At 44.8% G+C, this 22,385-nt stretch overlaps 1 protein-coding gene across 3 annotated transcripts in view; it reads left to right on the top strand.

The window, feature by feature from the left end:
* The window catches only part of PRELID3A (PRELI domain containing 3A), a 274,440-nt gene that overhangs the window by 222,219 nt on the left and 29,836 nt on the right, over positions 1–22,385 (top strand). Inside the window, exon 6 of one of the 3 annotated variants that reach the window (XM_069620838.1) lies at positions 11,189–11,276. The exons of the other annotated variants lie outside the window; for them this stretch is intronic. Coding sequence (XP_069476939.1) covers positions 11,189–11,242 — 54 coding nt within the window. The 3' untranslated portion in view covers positions 11,243–11,276. The remainder of the gene's footprint in view (positions 1–11,188; positions 11,277–22,385) is intronic. 3 annotated transcript variants of the gene reach the window in all.

The following is a 22,385-nucleotide window of genomic DNA, read 5'->3' as shown; positions in this document are numbered from 1 at the left end:
CCTCCCAGGGATATAGACGTGCCTCCCAAACGGCAAACCGTCGCCGGAACTTCCAGACTTCCAGGAAAAGACCATCATATCCGTCGTTGTCGAGAGACAAGCAAAATAAAGATCAGCAGTGACATACAACACACCGTTCTGGGGGGAAGAGTTTCAGCATATGTCGACGAATGTGAACGAATAACGACGGATCAATGGGTGCTGGATACTATAAGAAACGGACACTCTCTACAATTCAAACAAAGCCCTCCGCAAATTCCACCTGCGTTCACCGCTCATTCCCATCTGAAGATACTGCAACAAGAGGTAACACTCATGTTAGCAAAGGGCGTGATAGAATTAGTTCCAACATCACAGAGAGGTCAAGGAGTCTACTCAAGATATTTCGTCGTAAAAAAGCCGAACGGCAAATGGCGTCCCATTTTAGACTTACGTGATCTCAACAAGTCTTTAAAGAGCCTAAAATTCAAGATGCTCACTCTGCAGGAAGTAATCCGCGCCGTTCAAGAGGGGGATTTACTAGCGTCCCTGGATTTACAGGACGCGTATTTCCATATTCCAATGTGTCGGAAACACAGGAAATTCCTAAGATTTGTAATAGGGCGGACTCACTACCAATTCACGGTTCTTCCTTTTGGGCTCAAGACCTCCCCCAGAACGTTCACGAAATGCCTGGCTCCCGTAGCGGCCTGGCTAAGGAAGCAAGGCCACCATGTATACCCATACCTCGACGACTGGCTGGTAAGGGGATCCTCCCCAGCGTCGACCAACACAAGTTTACAAGCCACCATGCAGCTTCTACAACAGCTGGGATTCGCCATAAACTTCGAAAAATCCTCTCTGCAGCCATCGAGATCGCTGGTATTCCTGGGGGCACAGTTCGAGACCCAGTTAGGGCTAGTGAAACCTTCTCTCGACAGAACCTCAAGACTCAATCAACAAGCATGCCGACTACGGCGAAATACCAAGATCTTAGTGAGAAAATACGTTTCGGTCCTAGGGGCCATGGCATCCTGCATCCATCTGGTGGAAAACTGTCGCCTATTCATGAGGCCAGTCCAGGAATTCCTCGCGGCCCGATGGACGCAGGCTCAAGGATCGTGGTCAGACAAGATAACCATCGACGATGACAAGCTGCTTCGGACCCTTCAGTGGTGGCAGAGTTTCCACAATCTGAACAACGGCGTACCCCTACAGGAGCCGGAGTTTCAGCGAACCATAGTCACGGATGCGTCCCTAACCGGATGGGGAGCTCACATGGGTGCTCTCCAAACGCAAGGTCGCTGGTCTCCAATGGAGTCACTCCTACACATAAACGTGTTAGAGCTCAGAGCAGTACGATGGGACTTGAAGGCATTCCTACCACACATCAAGGGCTCGCGAGTACGAATACTGACCGACAATACAACGGCCATGTTTTATCTGAGGAAACAAGGAGGGACGCGAACAAGAACTCTTTCCATAGAAGCCCAGAAAACATGGCATTGGGCATTAAAGCACGAAATTTCCATCGTGGCTCATCACCTTCCAGGAGTGAGGAACTCCCAAGCAGACTCCCTCAGCAGAATCATGGCCCAGATACACGAGTGGGAAATGGACACAGTTCACCTGATGAAAGTGTTCGAGAAATGGGGTCACCCCCCTCTGGACGCCTTCGCGACCAAAGACAACAAGAAATGCGAGCAATTCGCAAGCAGATGGCCTCAAGAGGGCTCCAGGGGGGAGGCATTCTCCTTCCCATGGACGGACATGTTCCTCTATGCTTTTCCCCCGTTCCCCCTCATACGGAGGACAATACAGTGGATATGCAGATACAATTGCCGGGTAATTCTAGTGACACCATACTGGCCAAGGCAACCGTGGTTCTCCGACCTGCTTCACCTGTCGCTGGAACATCCCATAGGGTTTCCGAAAGCCCCGAACCTACTATCCCGGGACAAAGGCACGGTGTGGCATCACGACCTGGACAGTCTCAACCTTACAGCCTGGCTCCTGACTTTTCGGAGTTCGGTGCTTTAGACGTTTCGGAGGATTGTCAAAAAATTCTGCAGGCGGCTAGAGCCCCTTCTGTATAACAAGGGGGGTGGTTACCGCCGTTCAATGTTAAACCATTCTTAAAATGTAGAATGTTGTATTTCGAAGGAACTGTAGTGGTGTTTAAAAGTGATCACCCTATTCCAAACCTGCAAGAACTGAAACATGAACTCGCATTTATCTATAAGTAACAAAGCAGATTAAATCATATTAAATCAATGTCATAGAGCCCCTTCTACAAACAAATCCTACTCCTATAAGTGGCAGAGGTTCTGTGAATGGTGTAGGGGACAACAGGGCCTACAACCGTTGTCGGTGACGCCGGAACAAGTTCTACCTTACCTGCTCCTCTTGGCGGAGAGGGGATTATCCTTCACATCGATAAAGGTGCACCTGGCGGCCATCTCGAGGTTCACAAGGAAAAGGCAGTCGTCTCCTCTATTTAGCGACAGACTTGTAAAACACTTCATGAGGGGTTTATTTCGAGCTTTTCCCCCGGAAAAACGTTTCCCCCCGACTTGGAGTCTCAATACAGTGTTGACAGGCTTAGTGAAACCGCCTTTTGAGCCTATGGCCACGTCGACATAAAATTCATTTCGTGGAAGTTGGCATTCTTGATTGCTATCACATCTGCTAGAAGAATCTCGGAACTGCAAGCGCTGGTCGTAGACCCGCCATACCTAAGATTCTTTAAGGACAAAGTAGTCCTGGCAACTAATCCTATGTTCGTCCCAAAAGTTCCGACAGTGTATCAGAAACACTCGTCCATTGTTCTCCCTACTTTCTTCACCACACCATCATCGGCAGCAGAAAAAGCTCTTCATACCCTGGACGTTAAGAGGGCTCTGAAATTTTACCTACATCGTACACAGGAATTCAGGTCTACTAGACAACTGTTCGTCGCATATGGTCCGTCGACGAGAGGAAAAGCAATCTCTAAACAAGGATTGGCTCGATGGGTCTCATCGACGATTGCGTTTTGTCACTCTAAGGCCGGAAGGCCACTGCAAGGACATCCTAGAGCCAAATCTACAAGATCGATGTCCTCCTCAACAGCTTTATGGGCAGGAATTCCGTTGACAGACATATGCCAAGCTGCGGCATGGTCAGTGCCCCACACGTTTACCCGCCACTACTGCCTTGCCAGGCAGCATGCGGACGAGGTGCAGATGGGAAGAGCTGTCCTGCGCCATCTGTTTCAGTAAGGTAAGCTGTGGAGAATCTGTTGTCTACCTTTTTAATGACAGTTTATTTTATGTGGGTAAGGTTATATGAGGTAACTTATTCCTACTGTACATATGCTTAGTGTAATATGTTGAGGGTATATTACATTACATTCTCACCGCCGTCTCAAGTGTTACTGCTATACAATCTATTCTAAGCATGTGAATCCATGAAAGATCCAATGCTGGAGAAGGGAATAGTTTCTTACCTGTAACTCCATTTCTCCAGCATTGGTATCTTTCATGGATTCACATGCGCCCGCCAACCTCCCCGGAATGTAATGTATTTAATTGATAAATTTAACCCTTCCTACTTTGGAGGGGCCGAAATCTGAAGGGGAACCGCGGGGGCGGGCCTCTTATACGGGGACGGCCTACGGAGCATGCGTAGGCGGGTCCTAAAAGGACGTAGATAGGACACAAAAGTGTCGGAAGTTTTCCTATTGGAAAAGGCTATATATGTGTACCGAGGGGTCCCAGTCTGACGAATGGGAATATTCTAAGCATGTGAATCCATGAAAGATACCAATGCTGGAGAAATGGAGTTACAGGTAAGAAACTATTCCCATAGGGCAGTTAGGGTTATAGCTGGCCTTAAACTACGTGATCATGTTACAAAAGCAAGACAGGATTTACCTTGGCTCCCAATTGAGGCGAGGATTGAGTTTCACCTCTTGATGATTACTCATGTTTTATAGTTACAAGTCCACGTTAACTTTCTGAAATAATTATGAACAAATCAAATTCCAGAACCCTTAGATCGAATAATACTAATCAGCTGAAGGAGCCCTGAAGTGCGCTCACTCGGATGTTCAAGGGTGCCTTTTTTGCTGCTGCCCCAATGACTGGAATTCGATTCCTCCAGATTTGAGAGTGGAGGTGTCTACTAAAATATTCAAGAAGAAATTGAAAACCTTGCTTTTTAATACGTTTTTCTCCAGTATGGGCAAGTATTAGTGTGTTAGTATCTCATGTCTCTGTTATGTTTGTGTTGCACCCATAAGCCTCTGGGTCATTCTGTACGCAGTAGAAATGTTTAAAGTGAAGTTGGGATCAGTACCAAACTACATCAGGTGATACCTGCTCTGAAAAGCCTAATTTACAGAATCTTATACTCTTTACCAAAATCATAGGGTTGTTCATAGGGGCCCAGCATACTTCTTTGCCCTTAAGTTTCTTTTTGCCTTTGGCTTTTACTGTGTCTGATTCCAATGATCCTGCCATCCAGGAATGTCTTGGATTACTTTTGCTTGAAAGTATGCCTAACGGGGCAATTCCTGTAACATCCACTCTTACAAGGGTTTATTCCAAGGTAGGAATTTGAACACCTATAAGGGTACTTGCCAGAAGGAATCTTCCCTCATATCTGGGTACTTCTATTAGAATGTATCCCCCAAATCTCCAATACGGGGTTTCTTTCTTTAACATATTTTATAGTTTTTTCTAAAATTCACCATAGAATGAAAGCAAACACAGCATATCACTAACAGTCATTTTTCACCCCACTTCTCCCATTCTCACCTATTGGTGAGATTGTCCATTGTCATGAGTATCTCATGCAGTTTGTGGTTAACATTTTTAGCCTTCAAAATACCATTAGACGGGAAAACAAAAACATATTTTAGAGCAATGCAGTGTCACAGGGTCACAGAGCTCTTAGCTCTTGGAGATTATAGCCATCCTTCATTTATGTTATAAACTTACTCCATGTTGCTTTACATTTCTTAGAGATAGTATTTACTGAATTACTGCCACTTTTTTCCACAGTACTCGTAATGAGGCCCTGGCATGGTATGTCTTCATCGTCTTGATGCCAGTAATCTCGTGACTCTTCCTTATTCTTTCTGCAAAAGGCTCCCATGCCATTGTGAAAAAGAGAGGGGACAGCCCTGTCTCGTTTCCCACTTCAGTGGGAAACCAGTAGACGGTTGGCCATTTACTCTTATCTTTAAGAAGCTGTTAGTATAGTTGGAGAATCATAGTCATTATTTTGGGACCCTGGTTCAAACTAAGCAAAATCCTGCTCAGGAAGGGTCAATCTACCCAGTCAAATGCCTTCTAGGCATCATGGTCTAGTAACAGCACAGGACTAGGCCAATGTTTGGTTTTATCTATAAGATGCATTGCAATGAGGGTGTAAGATTAACATGGTTTGGGATTCCTTCCTAGTTTCACTATTATGAATTATGGGCTTTGGTCATTGAGGGAACTCATCCCCCACTTTCTCCAAAAGAGTTGTAGAGGTCTGCCATAACAATGGTCAATACAAGACCTGTATTTTTGTAGAATGCAACCATTAGGCATTCGGGTGCCGGGCTCTTACCCACTTTCATTGCATTAATGGTGTTTAGGAATGCCTGAGGCAATATTGGGGTCTCTATTTTTGCTCCACTGTGAATTTTAGAATATCAATGGAATAATCTTTTAATTGAATAGTGTCTGTGGGCCTTATATAGGGATTCATAAAAGTTTCTAAAAGATTCCAATTTGTGCGTCTCCAAATTGCTGTCTTTTTCCTTTTCATTAAGAACTAGCAGAAGTATCCGTTCTCCGAACGGGTTCTGTAGACAGACATGATAACACTGATCCTGCAGGTCACTGTTCCGATTCGCTTATGGCTTGATGTGCTTTGTACCCTGAAGTAAACTGCACTGAGAATGGGTGCTTGTGGCTGGCTGACATTCCCCAGTGAAGACGTTGGGGGGAGGTGAGAGTTGGTGTGCTGCTGCATACTAGGACCTTCTGTGCTCTCTCCCCACCTGTCTCCTCAACCTGGCATGGTGGAGTTTGTGGCAGTGTAAATATCTTGGAAACCGTGCATCCTTGGGCCTGGACCTCGAGTTTTGTTCCTCGTGTCGGGACCGGTCTTTCTATGACCAATTGATGTTTTCACCGATTTCAGGCAACCGTCTCATGTGTGAAGGTGCTGAAATATGGGGAAAGAGGGGGTCCAAATGTCATGTAGCTAGTAATGTCCGGAGGGTCCTAACAGGTAACTATGTAACATGTTGTGCAGATTGGTGAAAAGGTGTGGAATTGTATGAGAAACAATGCTTCGCCAAGCCACAAATCCACAAACACATTTTTACTTGTGCTGAAATATGGAGAACGGGGTGGGGTGTCCAAATCTCACATAGCCAGTAATGCCCGGAGAGTCCTAACAGGTAACTATGCAAAATTTGGTGCATATTGGTGAAACGGTGTGGAATAACGCTTTGCCAGGCCACAAACCCACAAACACATTTTGACTTGTGCTGAAATCCGAGGAAGAGGGTGTGGGGGTGTCCAAATGTTATGGAGCCAGTAATGTCCAGGGGGTCCTAACAGGTAACTATGCAAAATGTGGTGCAGATTGGTGAAACGGTGTGGAATTGTATAAGGAACCAACGCTCCATCAAGCCACAAACCCACAAACAAATTTTGACTTTTACTGAAATCCGGGGAAAGGGGCGGGATGTCCAAATGGCATGTAGCCAGTAATGTCCAGAGGGTCCTAACAGGTAACTATAAAAATGTCAGTGCAGATTGGTGAAACGGTGTGTAATTGTATAAGGATAACGGTTCGCCAAGCCACAAACACACAAATTTTGACTTGGGCGGAAATCCAAGGAACGGGGTGGGGTTGGCCAAATGTCATACAGCCAGTAATGTCCAGAGGGTCCTAACAGGTAACTATGCAACATTTGGTGCAGATTGGTGAAACAGTGTGGAATTGTATAAGGAACAATGCTTTGCCACAAACCCACACATTTTGACTTTTGCTAAAATCCAGGGAAAGAGGTGGGGTGTCCAAATGTCATGTAACCAGTAATGTCCAGAGTGTCCTAACAGGCAACTATTCAAAATGTGGTGCATATTAGTGAAACGGTGTGGAATTGTATAAGGAACAAAGCTTTGCCACAAATCCTGCCACAAACAAGCAAACAAATGTTGACTTTTAAATATATAGATTAGTAACCCCCAAAAATAAAGGGCTTTGGCTGTTCTAAGGCTCAATTGGCTCAGCAATCCCTGTTTCTTGGTTTAAGAGCTAGGTGCCCACTTTGGCTTGTCCTATACTGGTTCTGGTACTCTAACTCTACATTTCCTCCTCTTACTGAAGCACAACTCTCACCGGGAATGCCGACTAACACCTTTAACTTCAAGAGGTGTGTGCCTCTTTGCATAGTTCTCCAAAAGTTATTTTCCCAATAAGTGATCCGGTTGGTGGGTCTGCTTTCTCATTAGCTTTATAATGAGTGATTAGGCCTTACTTAATGGTCCCACATCCTCTCCATATGTCCTCCATGTCATTTAATTTGTTATCAGGTGTTGTGGTTCTTTCAGCAACTGCAGCCGCCCTAACCCGAGCCCACAGACCAAAGTTACACAGGACCTGTCTGCCATTTTGGGATCAGCCAATATAGGTATGCCTGCCCTCGTATTCAGCTTCTTAGCCTTCCAATTCCACAGTGCTCCTCCCCACTTCGTGTGATTGTCATCTGACTTTGGATTGCACTCCATGTCAGGGTTGGCATACTGGAGATGTGCTTTTTCCCAGCTTCTACTACAAGCATGGAGCTGCGTTCGGATTCCAACTGATCTTACATCATCCGCTTCGGTCAAATCATTCACACTTCAATTGTGTACTCTTTTCCTGTTATATCGAGGAACACATGCTTTTTGAACATTTTCCCCTGGTTTAAAGCATATTTCCTCCTGCTGCTTGACTTTGGGGCCCATCTCTTAATTAGGCAAGTTTGCAATCACAGAGTAGGTGGCTCCCCCATTCCCCAGAGGTCCCAATCCTCTCTCAGTGGATAGTACACAGGTGACTCTGTCACAGGGTGTTGATGAAGTGTGTGGGGTCAACATAGGGTGTTGGTGAGGTGGAGTAAGGCAAATGTGGGTTGGATGTGGAGGTGGTGGGGCAAGTGGGGAAGGCTGCCATGAATTGGCGATGTTGTGCAGGGTAGGGATGTTGTGTGATGAAAGTATGTGGGGAAGAGGTTGGGGAGTTGAAGGTGATTAGGTGGAGATGTATGACTCTCACTGACACACAACTCTCACTCTGGAACGCAGACTAACACCCTCAACTTCAGCAGGTCTGTGCCTTTTTTATACTTTTTCTCCAAGACTGATTTTCCCAAATAAGTGATCTGGTTGGTGAGACTGCATTCTCATTAGCTCTGTAATGAGTGATCCTTGCTTAGTGGTCTCACATCCACCCCTCTGCCTGCCATGTCATTTAATTTGTTATCAGGTGTCGTGATTCTTTCAGAAACTGGCAGCCGTCCCTGCCCCTGACCCAAAGTTACAAATTGTCTGTCTGTCATTTTGGGATCAGTCAATATGATTATGCCAGCCCTTTTATTCATATTCCTAGCCTTCCTATTCCAAAGTGATAGTGGATGGTGTTGAAAGTAAGTGGGTGAATGTGTCTAAGGGGATGGTGTGTTTAAGCGTTAATTGAGTTGAGGTTTGTTAAGGAGGAGTATGAGGGTGAGTGAAGGTTGACCATGTGTGGGTGATGTGTGTGTTGGTCATTTGGATATTAAAAGAGGGACAGATGAGCCAAGGAATGTGAGACATTGGGACAGAAGGTGGGTGGACTGTTGAAGGGGGGTGTAGAATGAGGAATGTGTATAACCAATGGGTTTCATGGTGGTCTGGTGATAGCATGACAATGGATAACGCATTGTGGAGGTTGGTGGATGAAGGTTGACTGACGAAGAAGTTGGATGGGTTGGGATAGAGTTTGGGGAACTGGTGACAAGGCTATGGAAAAGAGATATGGTTGGAGGGTAGGATAAGTAGGAGTTGTTTGTGTCAGTATGTTTGTGGAGAGGAGGTACAATTTACCCTTAGTAGAGCCCATTGACCCCAATGACTGTGAATATTTATAGAATGACAGAATTGCTGACTGGTGAGTCTAGTTAATAACAGAACAGGTATATTTGAAAGAAAACTCTATCCAGAAGAGTAGGATGCACATCTGGAGTAATTGCGCAGGCAGATTTTGGATACTGAAGAACTGGAAACTGCAGTCGCCAGAACTGGGTGGCAGGCAGTAGAATGAATTCAGCAAGGATTAGGGGCACTGGCGCTAGGGATGAGGGAGCGCCATAAGGCAGCAAAGCCAGAATCAGGAATGAAGAGTTGAAGGGTGAGGTTTGAGAAGGAGACCGAAACAAGATAGCAAGGAACTTCAGTGCGAGGTTAGGCTTAAGGAGCGGTGTTTACCATCCACCTTCATAGCATGCAGTCCCTTCACTTTGTCCTCCTTGAAAAAGTATGCAGCCACTATCTTGTATCGGGCAGGCTGGTGTATAAACTCTTGCTACACTGCCATTTTTGGAACAGATCTTCTATACGCGGCTTGCCTCGTTCACTGGAATTGGTCAGCCGCTGTCGCCATTCCATCTAAGAGAAACCAGATCCCAGAAAGAGGACCACTGGAGCATGAGCAGGCAGTGCCAGGCATCACCACCCAGATGCACCACTGCCACAAGGACCCCAGTTAGTGCTGCTACGATTACCATCACAAGCAGTTTGGTAACACAGTAAGACATTGTATTAAATCCAGTGCATTTGTCAGGAGGCCACTATATCCACCTGACCATTGGATGATATATCTCCATGTGAGCCCTGGAGTACCAGCGTAACCACATTTTCCTTTTTCCTGTTTCTAACAAGTTGTGAGATGGTCCTTGAAGGGGGGAGTAGTTTTGTGATGTGGATTGTGGTAGTGATGGTGATGGTTGTGGGTGTGTGAGTGGTCGTGGGTAGAAGCAGGTGGTTTGTGACTGGCAGGTGGTTGTGAGTATTCCTGTTGGGAATGATGGTGATGTTGTTAAAGGTGTAACACTACAGGGTGGTATTGCATGGGAGAGCAGCCAGCGTCAGGGAGATGTGGATGTTGGGGTGTTGATAAAAAGAGTTCAACATGTTTGTAGTGAGGGTGGTAGTCCAGATGGTATTTTGAATGATGGATGATGATTTGATTAATGTGGATGGCTACTTGGGTGGTAACACTGTTGGTTACAGGCAGTGATTAAGGTGCAGATGAAGCTGCTGATGTTGTGGGTGTGTGCGGGGAACTCCATGTGGGTGCTGATTCGTTGTGTGGTATGGATACTCCTATTGGCTTCACACCATGCAGTACTGCTTGGTTTGTTATCAAGCTGTGCCACTGTTGTGTCATGTCCTAGGCCGTCTCTTATCTTAAACTTCAGAATGTGCTCTTTCCTGGGTGTAGGTGTGGATGGTGTTTGTGGTGGTGATGTGGATTGTGATGCAGAAAGAGGTGTGGTGAACACTGGTCTGGAGGAGGTAGGTGGGGAACCCAGTAGCATTGATCTGTAATACCCTGCTCTAAAGGTAGAACTTCCAAAGCAATGTGTGTCAGGGAAAAGGGGGCTGTGCCCAGATGTAGCTATAATGGCTGCCGCTCACCCATGAGTGTGCATTCAGAATCACAGAGATGTCTGAGCTCGGCAATGGCATACAGACTCAACTAGCATAGCTGGTGCATGAAAGCAGGGGTTCTCCCAAATCCCCAACTGCCGCCTGTCTGTGTCATGTCCTAACCATACTGCGAATGGAATCAATAAGTTATTCTTCATTTTAAGCTCTGTTCCTTTTATTTATATGAAGTGGCAAGCATTGCTGACAGCATCCCACTTTTTAGGAAAACAATTGTTGGCATCTGTTTTAAGGAACATACGTGTGGAAAGATGTGGCAGGGTGCATCAAACTGTTGCCAATTGTAATTGCTTTCAATACTGGAGGTCAAAGGTTACATTTAATTTCCCCATAGATACACACCCCATTTGTCTTTTTATTGACGGTATGCATCCTAAATGTGTGTGTTAAGGGTACAAGCGTTGAACGCTGGTGGAGATATCTGCCTTTTACAATGTTTATTTTAAACCTCTTCTGTATTGCTCTAGGGGTGGGATGCAATTGAGTGGATAATTCAAAATTCAGACAGCGCTGTAAGCTAACACAATCTACCTCTGTCACCTGTACTAACCTTTGGTAACTACACTATTCCTTAACTCAGTTCCTCATGAATGTGTGCATGCATATGTTCTGTGTTTTATCTATGCAGCATGACCTGTTTGTATTCCATGATACATATAAGCACCTGTCGTTTGCCTATACATAAACATCATATGTTAGTGAAGAATAGAGATGATCCCTGCAGTATAATTTGAGATCACCTATGTTACTTATGACAAATAAGCACCATACAAAGATTAAACTACTTGTAGATGTTTGATTCAATAGTTGGTAGCGACCACATGGGTATATTGTTCATTTTATGTTGAGTGCACTTATTGGATATGTAAAATTGTCCAAAATGCCCAAATAGACCAGCCACGTTTGTATAAAACAGATTTTCCGAGGGCTCGTCCACTGGATAATTTTCTGTGATCGGATACTTACCAGCAGGAGTGGTCAGAGTAATTTGAGCAATCTAGCAGCAGCAGCCACACAAATGTGCCAACGCACTGAGTGAGCAGATGCATCTTGGGCATAATGACAGCTTCCTCCTCTGTAATATTGAATTGTTGGGCATGACACTGCTCCTGAGCAGACCTCCACTGTGAGGTACATGATCCACGTAATACAGTGAATTAGACCAAGCTGAAATTCAAGCAGATTCGCTCAAGGGGTGAAGTATCTTGCGTATCAGATTCACATAATACGAACTGGACAACAGCATTGAAAAACTGGTGGCGGAATAGCAGCATTATTGTAGGGCACACTGCTTTTGATTTTTTACTTCTTCTACAAGAACATTTTCAGGACATATTAAGGAATCAACTAGACTGTCTACTGCAGAGCGTATGCATTCAAGATCTCAAAATCAAGTCAGAGAAAGTTACCTCAGGACAGTCTCATGAGATTCACTTTAAATTATTTAAAAAATATCAGAACTAAAAGTGGTTATATGTCTGTGACATCTAAATGTAGAACAATATCCTTTGTAAAACCCTGGACAAAAAGAAGGTTAGCCAAGGTTACAGAGAATGGGTGTTGAATGGAATTTGGGTTATCTGCTGAAAGTACTCTTTAAATAAGGAACATGGGAGAATAGGGGCACCTTCAACATTTTAAGTACCAATGAGCCTCCTTCAAGAGAATGAACTTGGAAATGGCACAAGAGCACCTTTCCAACCTGTCCCACTAACATGAATTGAAGGGATTTCATTGGGGTTACATCAGATTAAACTAGATATTAATAATCCATAAAATAATAAAGCTGCCCTCACCAGGCATCCTTAAGTCCTGGAGAGTCAGATGATTGTGCATTATTCATTTTATTGCGGGATGGAGAAGAAGGTAGGTACAGTTGGCTTTGCAGATACAATTCACTGGTTGCTCTTGAGCTACATGGCTAGCTCACCAAACCTTGGCTTGATGTCCAGGTTTTGAGAGCAGCGATTAAAGAGAATGTTGCATGAATAATACTGTTAAATAACAGCTTTCCATCCAGACTAACAGGACACTTTCTTACAACACAAACAAAAAGCAATTTGGAAGCCTGGGTGTGGATTAGGCCCCCTCTGTTCACCATGCCAACACATCTTCTGGTTTCCCTTAGTTCCGTCATTTTTAACCATTTGAGGTGTTCCAGTATGATAGTCTCACTGCTCATGCAGGCCGCAGTTAGTGTGTTTATTCTCTGCACCTTAGGGTGGCTTGGGTTTTCAGCTGCCTATTGATTTCCCTATGTCCTGGGGTCCTGCTAAGGCCACAGTCACTGGACACCAAGTATAGCAATTCTTTGGTTTCAGTTTGTTTTCAAACCCTGGCTCTTTCTGAGAATGATAGCCATGTTTTGGGCCTAACCTCTGTGTGCACGGATACTCTACATATGAGTTTTCTTTAGACAAAGACCACTTAGGATTTGTAGGAGTTACAAGACTGTGTTGTAAAGTAATCTGTAGAACCCTAATTATTCTGGACAAGGTCTTCAGAATCCGGAAGAGTTTAAGCAATGAACAAGCAAAGCAACCCTTTTCCCGGTATCTCCCCGACATGCCAATGTATCCTAACAGGGAATCATCTGGTACTTGAGAGTCCATGCTCCTGAATGGTGAATGTGGCCCAATGCCACACCATCATTTGAGCTGCTCCGTAAGCCTATAGATTACCCCACAGGTTGTAGTATTAAACATCTTGATTGCAACTGGTAGTGTCTGCAGCAAAGTGTACATGTGAATGTTTGGCATATCCCAAACATGCTCGCCCCTCTACACAGTCAAAGTGGCACCATTAATGCTGTGTTATGATCCCACTGCTGACAACAAAAATCCTATTGAAAATCTTCCTCACTGACAGTTGTCTTGTGCCTGGCCAGCAGACACAACATAACTGTCCTCTCCTATTAACCCAGAATTAGACACATCACCCACATTATCTTTTAGTCCAAGGGACTGCTTTATAGGTATTCTTGGACCCCTACATGATGTTTGGTCTCAGGCAATAGAAGATTTCATGAAGCTCCCCCACAGTGATGGTGGATTTTTGCATAATGTTATTCTTCTCAGGATTTTCCAGACTCATTTTTGGAAGTGATTGCAGAAAGAAAACATCAGAAACTCTGATAATGCAAGCTTTGCTCAATGCCCTGACCTAATCGAGTTTCCCTTCTGTAGACGCCGAATGATCTACAATATTGGGTTTCAATATAATCTGTCTATGCCAGCATTACTGAAGCTTTCATGTAACCATCTGATTGGATCCCCTCACTTTATCCACTGCAGGTTCCAGTTTAACAGAGCTGGTCGACCGCACAGGAGACTGCACTCCCTTAGAATTCAATTACTTTTCATTTGGTGAGACTGTCTGTTGTTGACTTTCATCCGGTAGAAGTTCTGCACACCATGACTCACTTCTACCCATCCCATCTCTCCACTTCATCCATCCCATCTAGATAGGTAGACGTCCTTTCTGTCTTTGGTGAACATCCATAACTTGGTAAATAAATCCTGTAAAGTGTCCCGTCGTCCACTCTGGTCAGGTTTGTGCTATATCAATGCCTTGAAAAGGTAAATAAATGAAAAAAAGAGCAAATTAATTAGTTGACTCTCAAGAGCCAATATTTTTGGAGCCTTTGATTCACATATGAATGGTTCTCTTAGGAAAACCAGCAGAACCACTGGACCCATAGACAGGCCTGTCTAGTGCCACTAAAAGGGGATTTCCAAAACACATTTCCAGTTTTTTGCAGCTAAATATACCAACATTGGAGAAGAATTTGGAGGGGAGGATCATTGAGGACTATTTTTCCAAGGTTGCATTCTTCCTCTCACTTCAGGACAATGCTATTATCTGGGAGCCATGCCCCAAAGTAAAACTAGATTTTTTGCTAATGTACTATGTGACGCGCATAGAGGAACTCTAGGGAAGCACTATGGAACCCTGTATAGTGACTCAACCCCAAAAAGACGTATATAGAGGATCCCCCAAAGTTCACCCATTCTGCCCCTCATTGTCCAGCAGGGAAGCCCAAAAACTCTTGCTTAGGTAAACCCTCTCCATAGACACCCATTTTATGTTTTATTTAAGATATGACTTGAGCACCATCAGAGGGGGTAGAAGTGAGGTTCACAGGTCCATGTGTAATGAGAATGTGTGTCCTCAAAGGACAGTGCTGGCAGACAGCACTACACCCCACCAGTCTACCATTTATGAGCGTGCTTGCGTAAGGAACAATGAGCATGCAGTGTGTATCAAAATCAGGAAGGTTTGTGAGTTGAGTGCAGACACAGAAACAGCAAGAAACACGGACCGGTAAGAAAGTTAGCAGTGAAAGCAGGGAATCGGCCACAGAGTCTCTTGCGGCCATGATAATTATGCCAGACTCTAAAATGGCGGTCAACCAAGCACAAACAATTTGCAAGTATGGCAAACCAGGGGATCTACAACACCTCAGGGGAGTGAAGATTGAATATTTCACTGTAAATTGAGATTACAAAGCCCCAAAGCATCAGATCACCGGGCATCAATTAGGAGAGTCTCCTCAATCAAAGAGCTTATTTAGTCCATTGAATGCTCACGATGCCCAAGGGCCGCTGTGCGCTTTATACATTTTAAATAAATAAAAAATAAAAAATGTATGTAGAAACTATAAAAGAAGCACAAAGACAGAGGTGGCAAGGGAGTTAGGACGCCATTCCATTGGTGTTTTCACAAAGATAATGAGAGGAAGATAGAGAAGCAGGTGGCTAGGTCGGTTAGTCCAGTCTTTGAAAGCCTCCAAATCTCAAGGATGACGTGGTGCAAGAGCCTGCTGGTGCCTATAGACCGGAGCCTGATGAGAGCCCTGAGACTGCCGGATCTCATTAAGGCGCATCACTTGTCTTCTGGGGTTGGAGCCTGGCAGGTGCCGAAAACCAAAATTACCTGATCTGAGCTTTAAGCAGGTTCATGCCCAGGAGGTGATTCCTTTTTGGTCTGCTCATAATCATTGGTGGTAGCCACCAAACCCGGGGCGGTTCATAGGTTCTGTTTGGTAGGTGTGTTTTGTCTCCATTGACAAATTCCAGGAAGGCAATTCAGCAACGAGGACAACACTGTGTACAATTGGAACAACTGCCAAGGGCAACAAAGATGTGTTGTAAATACTGTGAGCCCTTTAGTGAACTCAAGAGGCCAGCAGGATGGGACAGCCCTGTGTTCCTATTATTCAGATTCAGCTGTGAACTTGTTCTGGGACACTAGGTCCCCTTCGTATAGACCCTTAGACATGTTTGGATACTTCTCCATACTGACAATGTCAGCTATCGTTCTTCCCTCTTGTGTTTTAGTTTGCAAAACCCTCACCCTATTGGAGTTTTTCTCTACCCTGGATTACTGGTCCTCGTGGGTGGAGTTCACTTAGGGTCAGGCATTGGGAAAACCAGCATGAGTGAGCCCAGCGAGATCTGGAAAAATAGAGAGTTCCTCCTTAATGTGTTGTTTATTTCCCACCTAATACCAGGAGACAGTGTACAGCCACATAGGAATACCGTTTGTTGGATATGCTCCTTTTAGACACATATCCATGCCTGTTTTTCGCAAAGTAAAGCTGTTAATCCCCATTTCCTAGGTGCGTTAATTATTCAGTTTGTCTTCCACTGTGACATCTCACTGTTGGACCGAAGCATAAACCTTTCACTCTGATGCGGATGATGAAGTCTGGCAAAAAAATCAAATTCACCCAACATCATATCGAGATTTTAAATAAAAGCGGCATCTAATGAACCTTTGTGAAATGCCCTAAACCTATCTGCTTAGTCATGTCAGGTTTGCAGCCATTAACACATTAGCAGAGAAAAGAGCCGTAGGCCTGACAAGGAAGCGTGCTACATCAGCTCTACACAGTAGTTACCACAATTGTTAAACATCTCAGTGAATAGGCCTTTTGAAGATTTTCCCGAAAGGGGTGGGTTGTGGGCAGAGGAACAACAGATGACTTGAGAGGATAGTTAGGTATTAATAAAATAAATCTACATCAACAAAGCTCATTAGGGCAATTCATAGGTGATTATTTTGCCATACAAAACAAAGGTAGGAGCAAAATTGAAAACCAAGGTAGGATTCATATTTGCAACTTAAAATGAGAGCCAGAACAGTAATATGTGTATGGGTGAGTCACTTGGCAGTAGGCCAGTCTCTGTAATGGTCAGTACCCTAAGATAGAGGTCATCCAATGTTCGTAGTAAAAGAATGTCCGCAACACAAAGTCACAGTTCCTTGCAGAACTTTCCATGATTGCGAAATACTTGTCATAGAGAGTGATGCTTTTGTATGTCAGATGACCATTGATTTATTTCCCGTCTGTCTCGGGTAGATTTGGATGCTGACTGTAAAGACTGGAGGGGTGTTATCTGTACTCCTGTCCTCTATATGGCGGAGTAGAAGCACAGAGCACGCCAGCCAAGATTTGCTATTGATTGGTAGCAATGGACGAGCAATCAAGGCTTAAGCTCTCAGGTGGTGATGCGGGCTGGTTCTTAAATACAGTGTAGTCCCCAAGCACCCACAAAGGAATGTCCACACACTATGTTAGTGAAAACACTGTTCTTTATATAAATAAGGCTTTGATTATGTACACATACAATAACACACTTTGTGCTCAGGTAATTCTAAAATGGTAAATATATACAGTCTCTATGTGGTACCACAATTACCTCTTTGACTCCATTAAAATGCATCAACTGTAGACAGTTTCAAATGACATACAAATCAATTAATAAAGTGAACCAACCATAGACTTGAGGAGGAAAACGAGTTGGTTAAACAATTGGCAGAATACGGGCCCGTTACCTAGACACAGTTCTGTGTGAGGGTCCCCCCACCTGGGCAACCTGTAAATGAAGATATAAAAAAGCCCAGTCCATATATTGGTTATAAGAGTCTTATTTCCTTCTATAAATGTTCTACTACCCCAATGTACCTGTTTTAGCAGAGTTCGACATCGGGTCGTCAACGGATCCTTCTTGAGTGAACTCCCTTTAAGGCAGGAGCCACGGATCGTCGAGATCCCACGAAGAAAGGGTGAACAAAAGGCATCGAGGCAGCAGCTTCGGTCCTGGCGGTGCTCGTTGATGATCGGTTGTGGACGTCCTGCGAAGACTAGGCGTGCGGTGCACCTCGACGACAATAGTTTGTTGCCGCAAAGTGTCACTGAAGAACTTTGGCCCAGCAAGGGCAGTGGGTCGTTGGCGTCTTTGTGGTCTTTGGGTGGCGGGAAACCCACCGGTGGATTCTCCTCGGTTTGTCAGTGACCTTGACTTTCTGCGGCGGGACAAAGCGGTCAACGGTGATCATGAAGGGAGTCCTTGATTCAAAGTGTTCTTAGGCAATGGAGCGTTGCTGCTCCGTTCGACGATGATCGTCGTCGTCGTCGACGGTGATGGACTTCAATGACCGGGTGCTTCGCTTCGTGATTCCGCTGCGGTCCCTGTCTCCTGTCGGCAGCCTTTCGTGGACTGACTTCCAGGGCGCTTCGGCGAAGGTTAGCTGGTGCATGATGGTCCCTCATAGCTCGGGAAGAGGTCTCCTAGCCAGGTCCTCTCTTGGATCAGTTTCTTGAAGGCACAGCAGCTTTCAGATTACGTCAAAGGGAACAGCGGGTCACCTTCTTCTTCCGGCTCGGCTTCGAGAGTAAGCATCAAGTATCGACTTCAGCTTCTGAACGATTTCCAGTGAGAGGTCCCCAGATATACATTTGAGTCTCTCATTCACTCTGCTGGGTCACACTCGGGCAACCAATCATTCAGAAGGGCATTCAGCAGGCAGGCAGCCAATCAGGCTCACAGTGCATTCACGCCATTCTTCTCCGTCCAGACACTCACAACAAGGAATGTGGATTGGGACAAGTACCCAGCCATTTAGCACTCCACACTGCATTCATACCAGTTTCGGGCAGGGCTGTCTCAGTCATTGTGACATACCAGAAACCAGACACCCATAGCATGAAGTGCATATTGGTCACACACACCATTCACCCAGGTCCCACCCCAAGGGTGTATCCACAACGTACAGTCACTGGGAAGGCTCCAGCCAGTCTGGCCATGACTTCGACACAATACCATACATAGAACTTCCACCAAACAGCAAGTCAGGGGGAAGGGACAGAGTCAGGGCTTCCAAGGGCTTTGGGAAAACAAGGTAACGGGCAATAGAAAGCAAGAGGCTACAGGGGCCATCTTGTCTTCTATCAGGAATCCACTGATTCCAATGACAGGGCCTGGGTATCCCAAAATGGAGGATACTCAGAGCACCTGTCAAATTCAGCATGGAGCTGCCAACACCCTATACCGTGCTCTGTGGGCCAAACACAGGTTTGTTTGTTTATTTATTTGTATGGTGCACCCAACCCGGAGGTATCTGGGCGCCTTTCGAAAAAAGATTACAAGTATACTTTCAGCTTAGGTTACAGTAGATACAATGAATACAATAGATACAGTGGATTATACAAAGAATACAAAGAAATATATACATAAAGTGAAGGTACCGAAGAAAATACATTAGTGTTCAGGAAAGAGCTTACTTTGCAGAGTCAGGAAGTCATATATCCTCATATGTACAGGGCTAGATCTATCCAGTTGTGTCCGTAGCTACAAGCCAATTACCATCATTACAACCCTGGCGTTGGACCATGGTGCTATTAGCACCATGGTCCATGCCGGATTCCGCCATGGTGGATGGCGGATTTACCGCCCCATTCCAAGGTTGGCGGGGCGGTAAATCCCCATTCACCATGGCCCATTCCCATTTTTGGCCCATAGGGCTCAATGGGAATGGGGAAGGCGCTAATTACGGCACCGTAAATTACAGTGCCGTAATTAGCACCAAGGTCCCATTACGGTGCCGTAATTAGCACCAAGGTCCCTTAGCGGGATGGACTTTAACGCCTGCAAAAAGCAGGCGTTAAAGTGGGAATCTGGCGTTAAGGGTTCAACAGCGCCGCAGACTTTTACGGCGCCGTTAACCCCTTAACACCAGGGTTGTAATGAGGCCCAATTTAGTGTTGCACCTGAACATGAAGAAATGTTGGTTAGCTCTCAGGGAAGGAGGTAAGGTATTCCATGATTGTCCTGCCATAACAGGGAAGCTACTTCCCCCTGCTTTTTTTAGCTTGAATCTGGGAAAGACCAAACAGGATGAATTGACTGTCCTTGTGGGTCGTGAGGTGGATTTTTAATGATTCTTTCGGAGAGGTAAGGAGGGGCTGCTTGATTAAGGCATTTATGCTTCAGTGAGAGAGTAGTTTTAAGCATAATTGTGTCCTTAGTGGAGAGCCATTTGTTCTGTCTTTTCAGGTGCGAGATGTGCTCTCTCCTTGGTATGCCACATGTTGCTCTAAGCGCGTTGTTTTGCAGAATTTGGATTTTATTAATGATGTATTTGCTTCACCCCAAGTACAATGCATTGCAATTATCCAGCTTAGAGAAGGTGAGGGCTCTAGCTAGGATCGTAACACTTTCTTTGGACTGAAAGGGTTTGCAAGCCCTGATCAGCTTACAGGTGTATGTTGTCGAGGATGCCATGACGTTGACTTGTTTATTGAGTGTAAAGGCAGAGTCAAGGTAAAAACCTAAGGTTTTTACTTCTCTTACCACTTTAATGGTGTTATCATCAATGTTGAAGGCGGTATATTTCGAGCTCAGTTTGTTGAGGTTAGCTGTGGTTCCGAGTATTAAGAGCTCGGTTTTATCGTCGTTCCAGCATAGGCCGTGTGCGGCCATCCATGCCTGGATGATAAGGTATATTTTATTCACTAGGGCCAAATCCTTGTCATACTCTCCGGTAAGAGGTATGAGGGTCTGGGTGTCATCTGCATAGTTAGTGTAGGTGACAACCAGATGGTCTAGGTCGTCCAATAATGGCTTTGTGAATATATTATACATTGTTGGAGCGACACAAGAACCTTGTGGCACACCACAGGTTATCGGGATAGGATCAGCAGCAGCTAGTGGAGAGAAGACTCTCGTAATCCTGTTGTTGAAGAAGGATTTGATCCAGGTGATAGCATCTTGTGAAAAGTGTGCCGCTGAGGCAACGTGTTTACAAAGTACTTGGTGATCCAACAGATCGAAGGCAGCAGAAAGATCGAGGAGCAGTAGCAAGGCCGTTATTCCTTTATCTTTAAGTTCTTCGATCTGGGTTTTTAGATCTATTAGTGCCGTTTTGGCGGACTCCAATGAGATGATTAGACTCTAGGTACTCCTGTATTTGGATGTAAGCCACTTTGTCTAGGATCTTGAGTATGAATGGTACAATAGTGATCAGCCTGTAGTTGGTTGGAATGGTGGGGTCTAGTGATTGATTTTTTAGGACGGGTAAGACCCAAGACTGCTTGAGGTTACTGGGGACAGTACCAGATGCAAATGAAGCGTTGATTAATTTATAGGCGCTAGGTCTCTAGCGGCGTTTTTAATCATCTGAGCAGGGCAGCAGTCTCCTTGACACATTGACGGTTTGAGGGAGGCAATGATTTTTTCTACCTCATAAATGGAGACTTGTTAGAAGCTGAAACAGTGCAGAGGTTTACTGGAAGAAGCAGGGGCTGTGCCATGCTACCTTACATTAGGTAGGTTTGCTTTTCTATTTGCAATCTTGTTCTGGAGGAGGGAGATTTCATTCACTACGGCGTTCTGGATATTTGTGCGCCAAAGTTTGTCCTTCAGATATTCGTCTGTCTGAGGAATGGGAGCTTCCATTTCCCTTAAAATGGTGAAAAGTTCCTTGGTACTTGAACTAGCTTTATTAATCCTATAATTATAGGTTTCCTGTTTGTTGCGTATTATTTCCTTTTTGTAGAGGGCCGCTAGGTTCATCAGGTTCGTTTTATTTTCCTCGCTGAGTAGAAGTCTCCACAGGGTTTCTAGTTTTCTTTTTTCAACTCTCAAAGATTTTAGTTGGGGGTGAACCATGAGTTCAGATGAGCTTTAGGTTTACTTTTCCACATTTTGAGTGGAGCAATAGCATCTAGTGCTTTGTTCATGGTAGCGTTATAAGCATCTACTAGGCTGTCTGGACTGGTTGAGTTGGGCAGTGAATTGACACTAAGCGTGATGAGTGGTAGGATCTTGTCTACAGTAATGTTCCTTTTATTCCTCGTAAGGAGGGGAGGTGCTATTAGATTGACCTTGGAGTCGGAGATATTAGCCGCAAGGGTAAAGGAGAGAAGGAGGTGATCTGTCCAAGTTTGGGGTGTAATAGATGTGATAGACACTACGCTATTGAAGTCCGCCACCCAATCAAGAGTTCTACCTTTGTCATGAGTGACTTGGGACACTCTTTAGGTGAACCGCAATTCTGTTAATACATTGGATATTGCTGGAGCGTCATGGTCGTTAGGATCATTGAAGCCTAAATTGAAATCCCCTAGCAGCAGTATTTGAGATGTCGGTTTAGTATTATCAGATATTATTATGGAAAGGTCTACTTCGAATGAACCAATCGGTCCTGGTGGTCTATATATTAAGTATAATGTTAGGGTACCAGAATTTTAAATAGGTAACTTAACTGTAAGTAGTTCACAGGAGTTAACAGCTGGAGATGGAGCTATTCTCATAGCTAGGTCAGATTTGGCAATAAGGGCAATGCCTCCGCCTCTAGAGTCAGCTCTATCTGCTCTTA

This window comes from Ambystoma mexicanum, chromosome 5q, assembly GCF_040938575.1.
Source record: "Ambystoma mexicanum isolate Mex_15411 chromosome 5q, UKY_AmexF1_1, whole genome shotgun sequence".
Lineage (NCBI taxonomy): Eukaryota > Metazoa > Chordata > Amphibia > Caudata > Ambystomatidae > Ambystoma > Ambystoma mexicanum.
The sequence above is the reverse complement of the archived record's forward strand: the minus strand, read 5'-3'. Positions and strand labels throughout refer to the sequence as shown.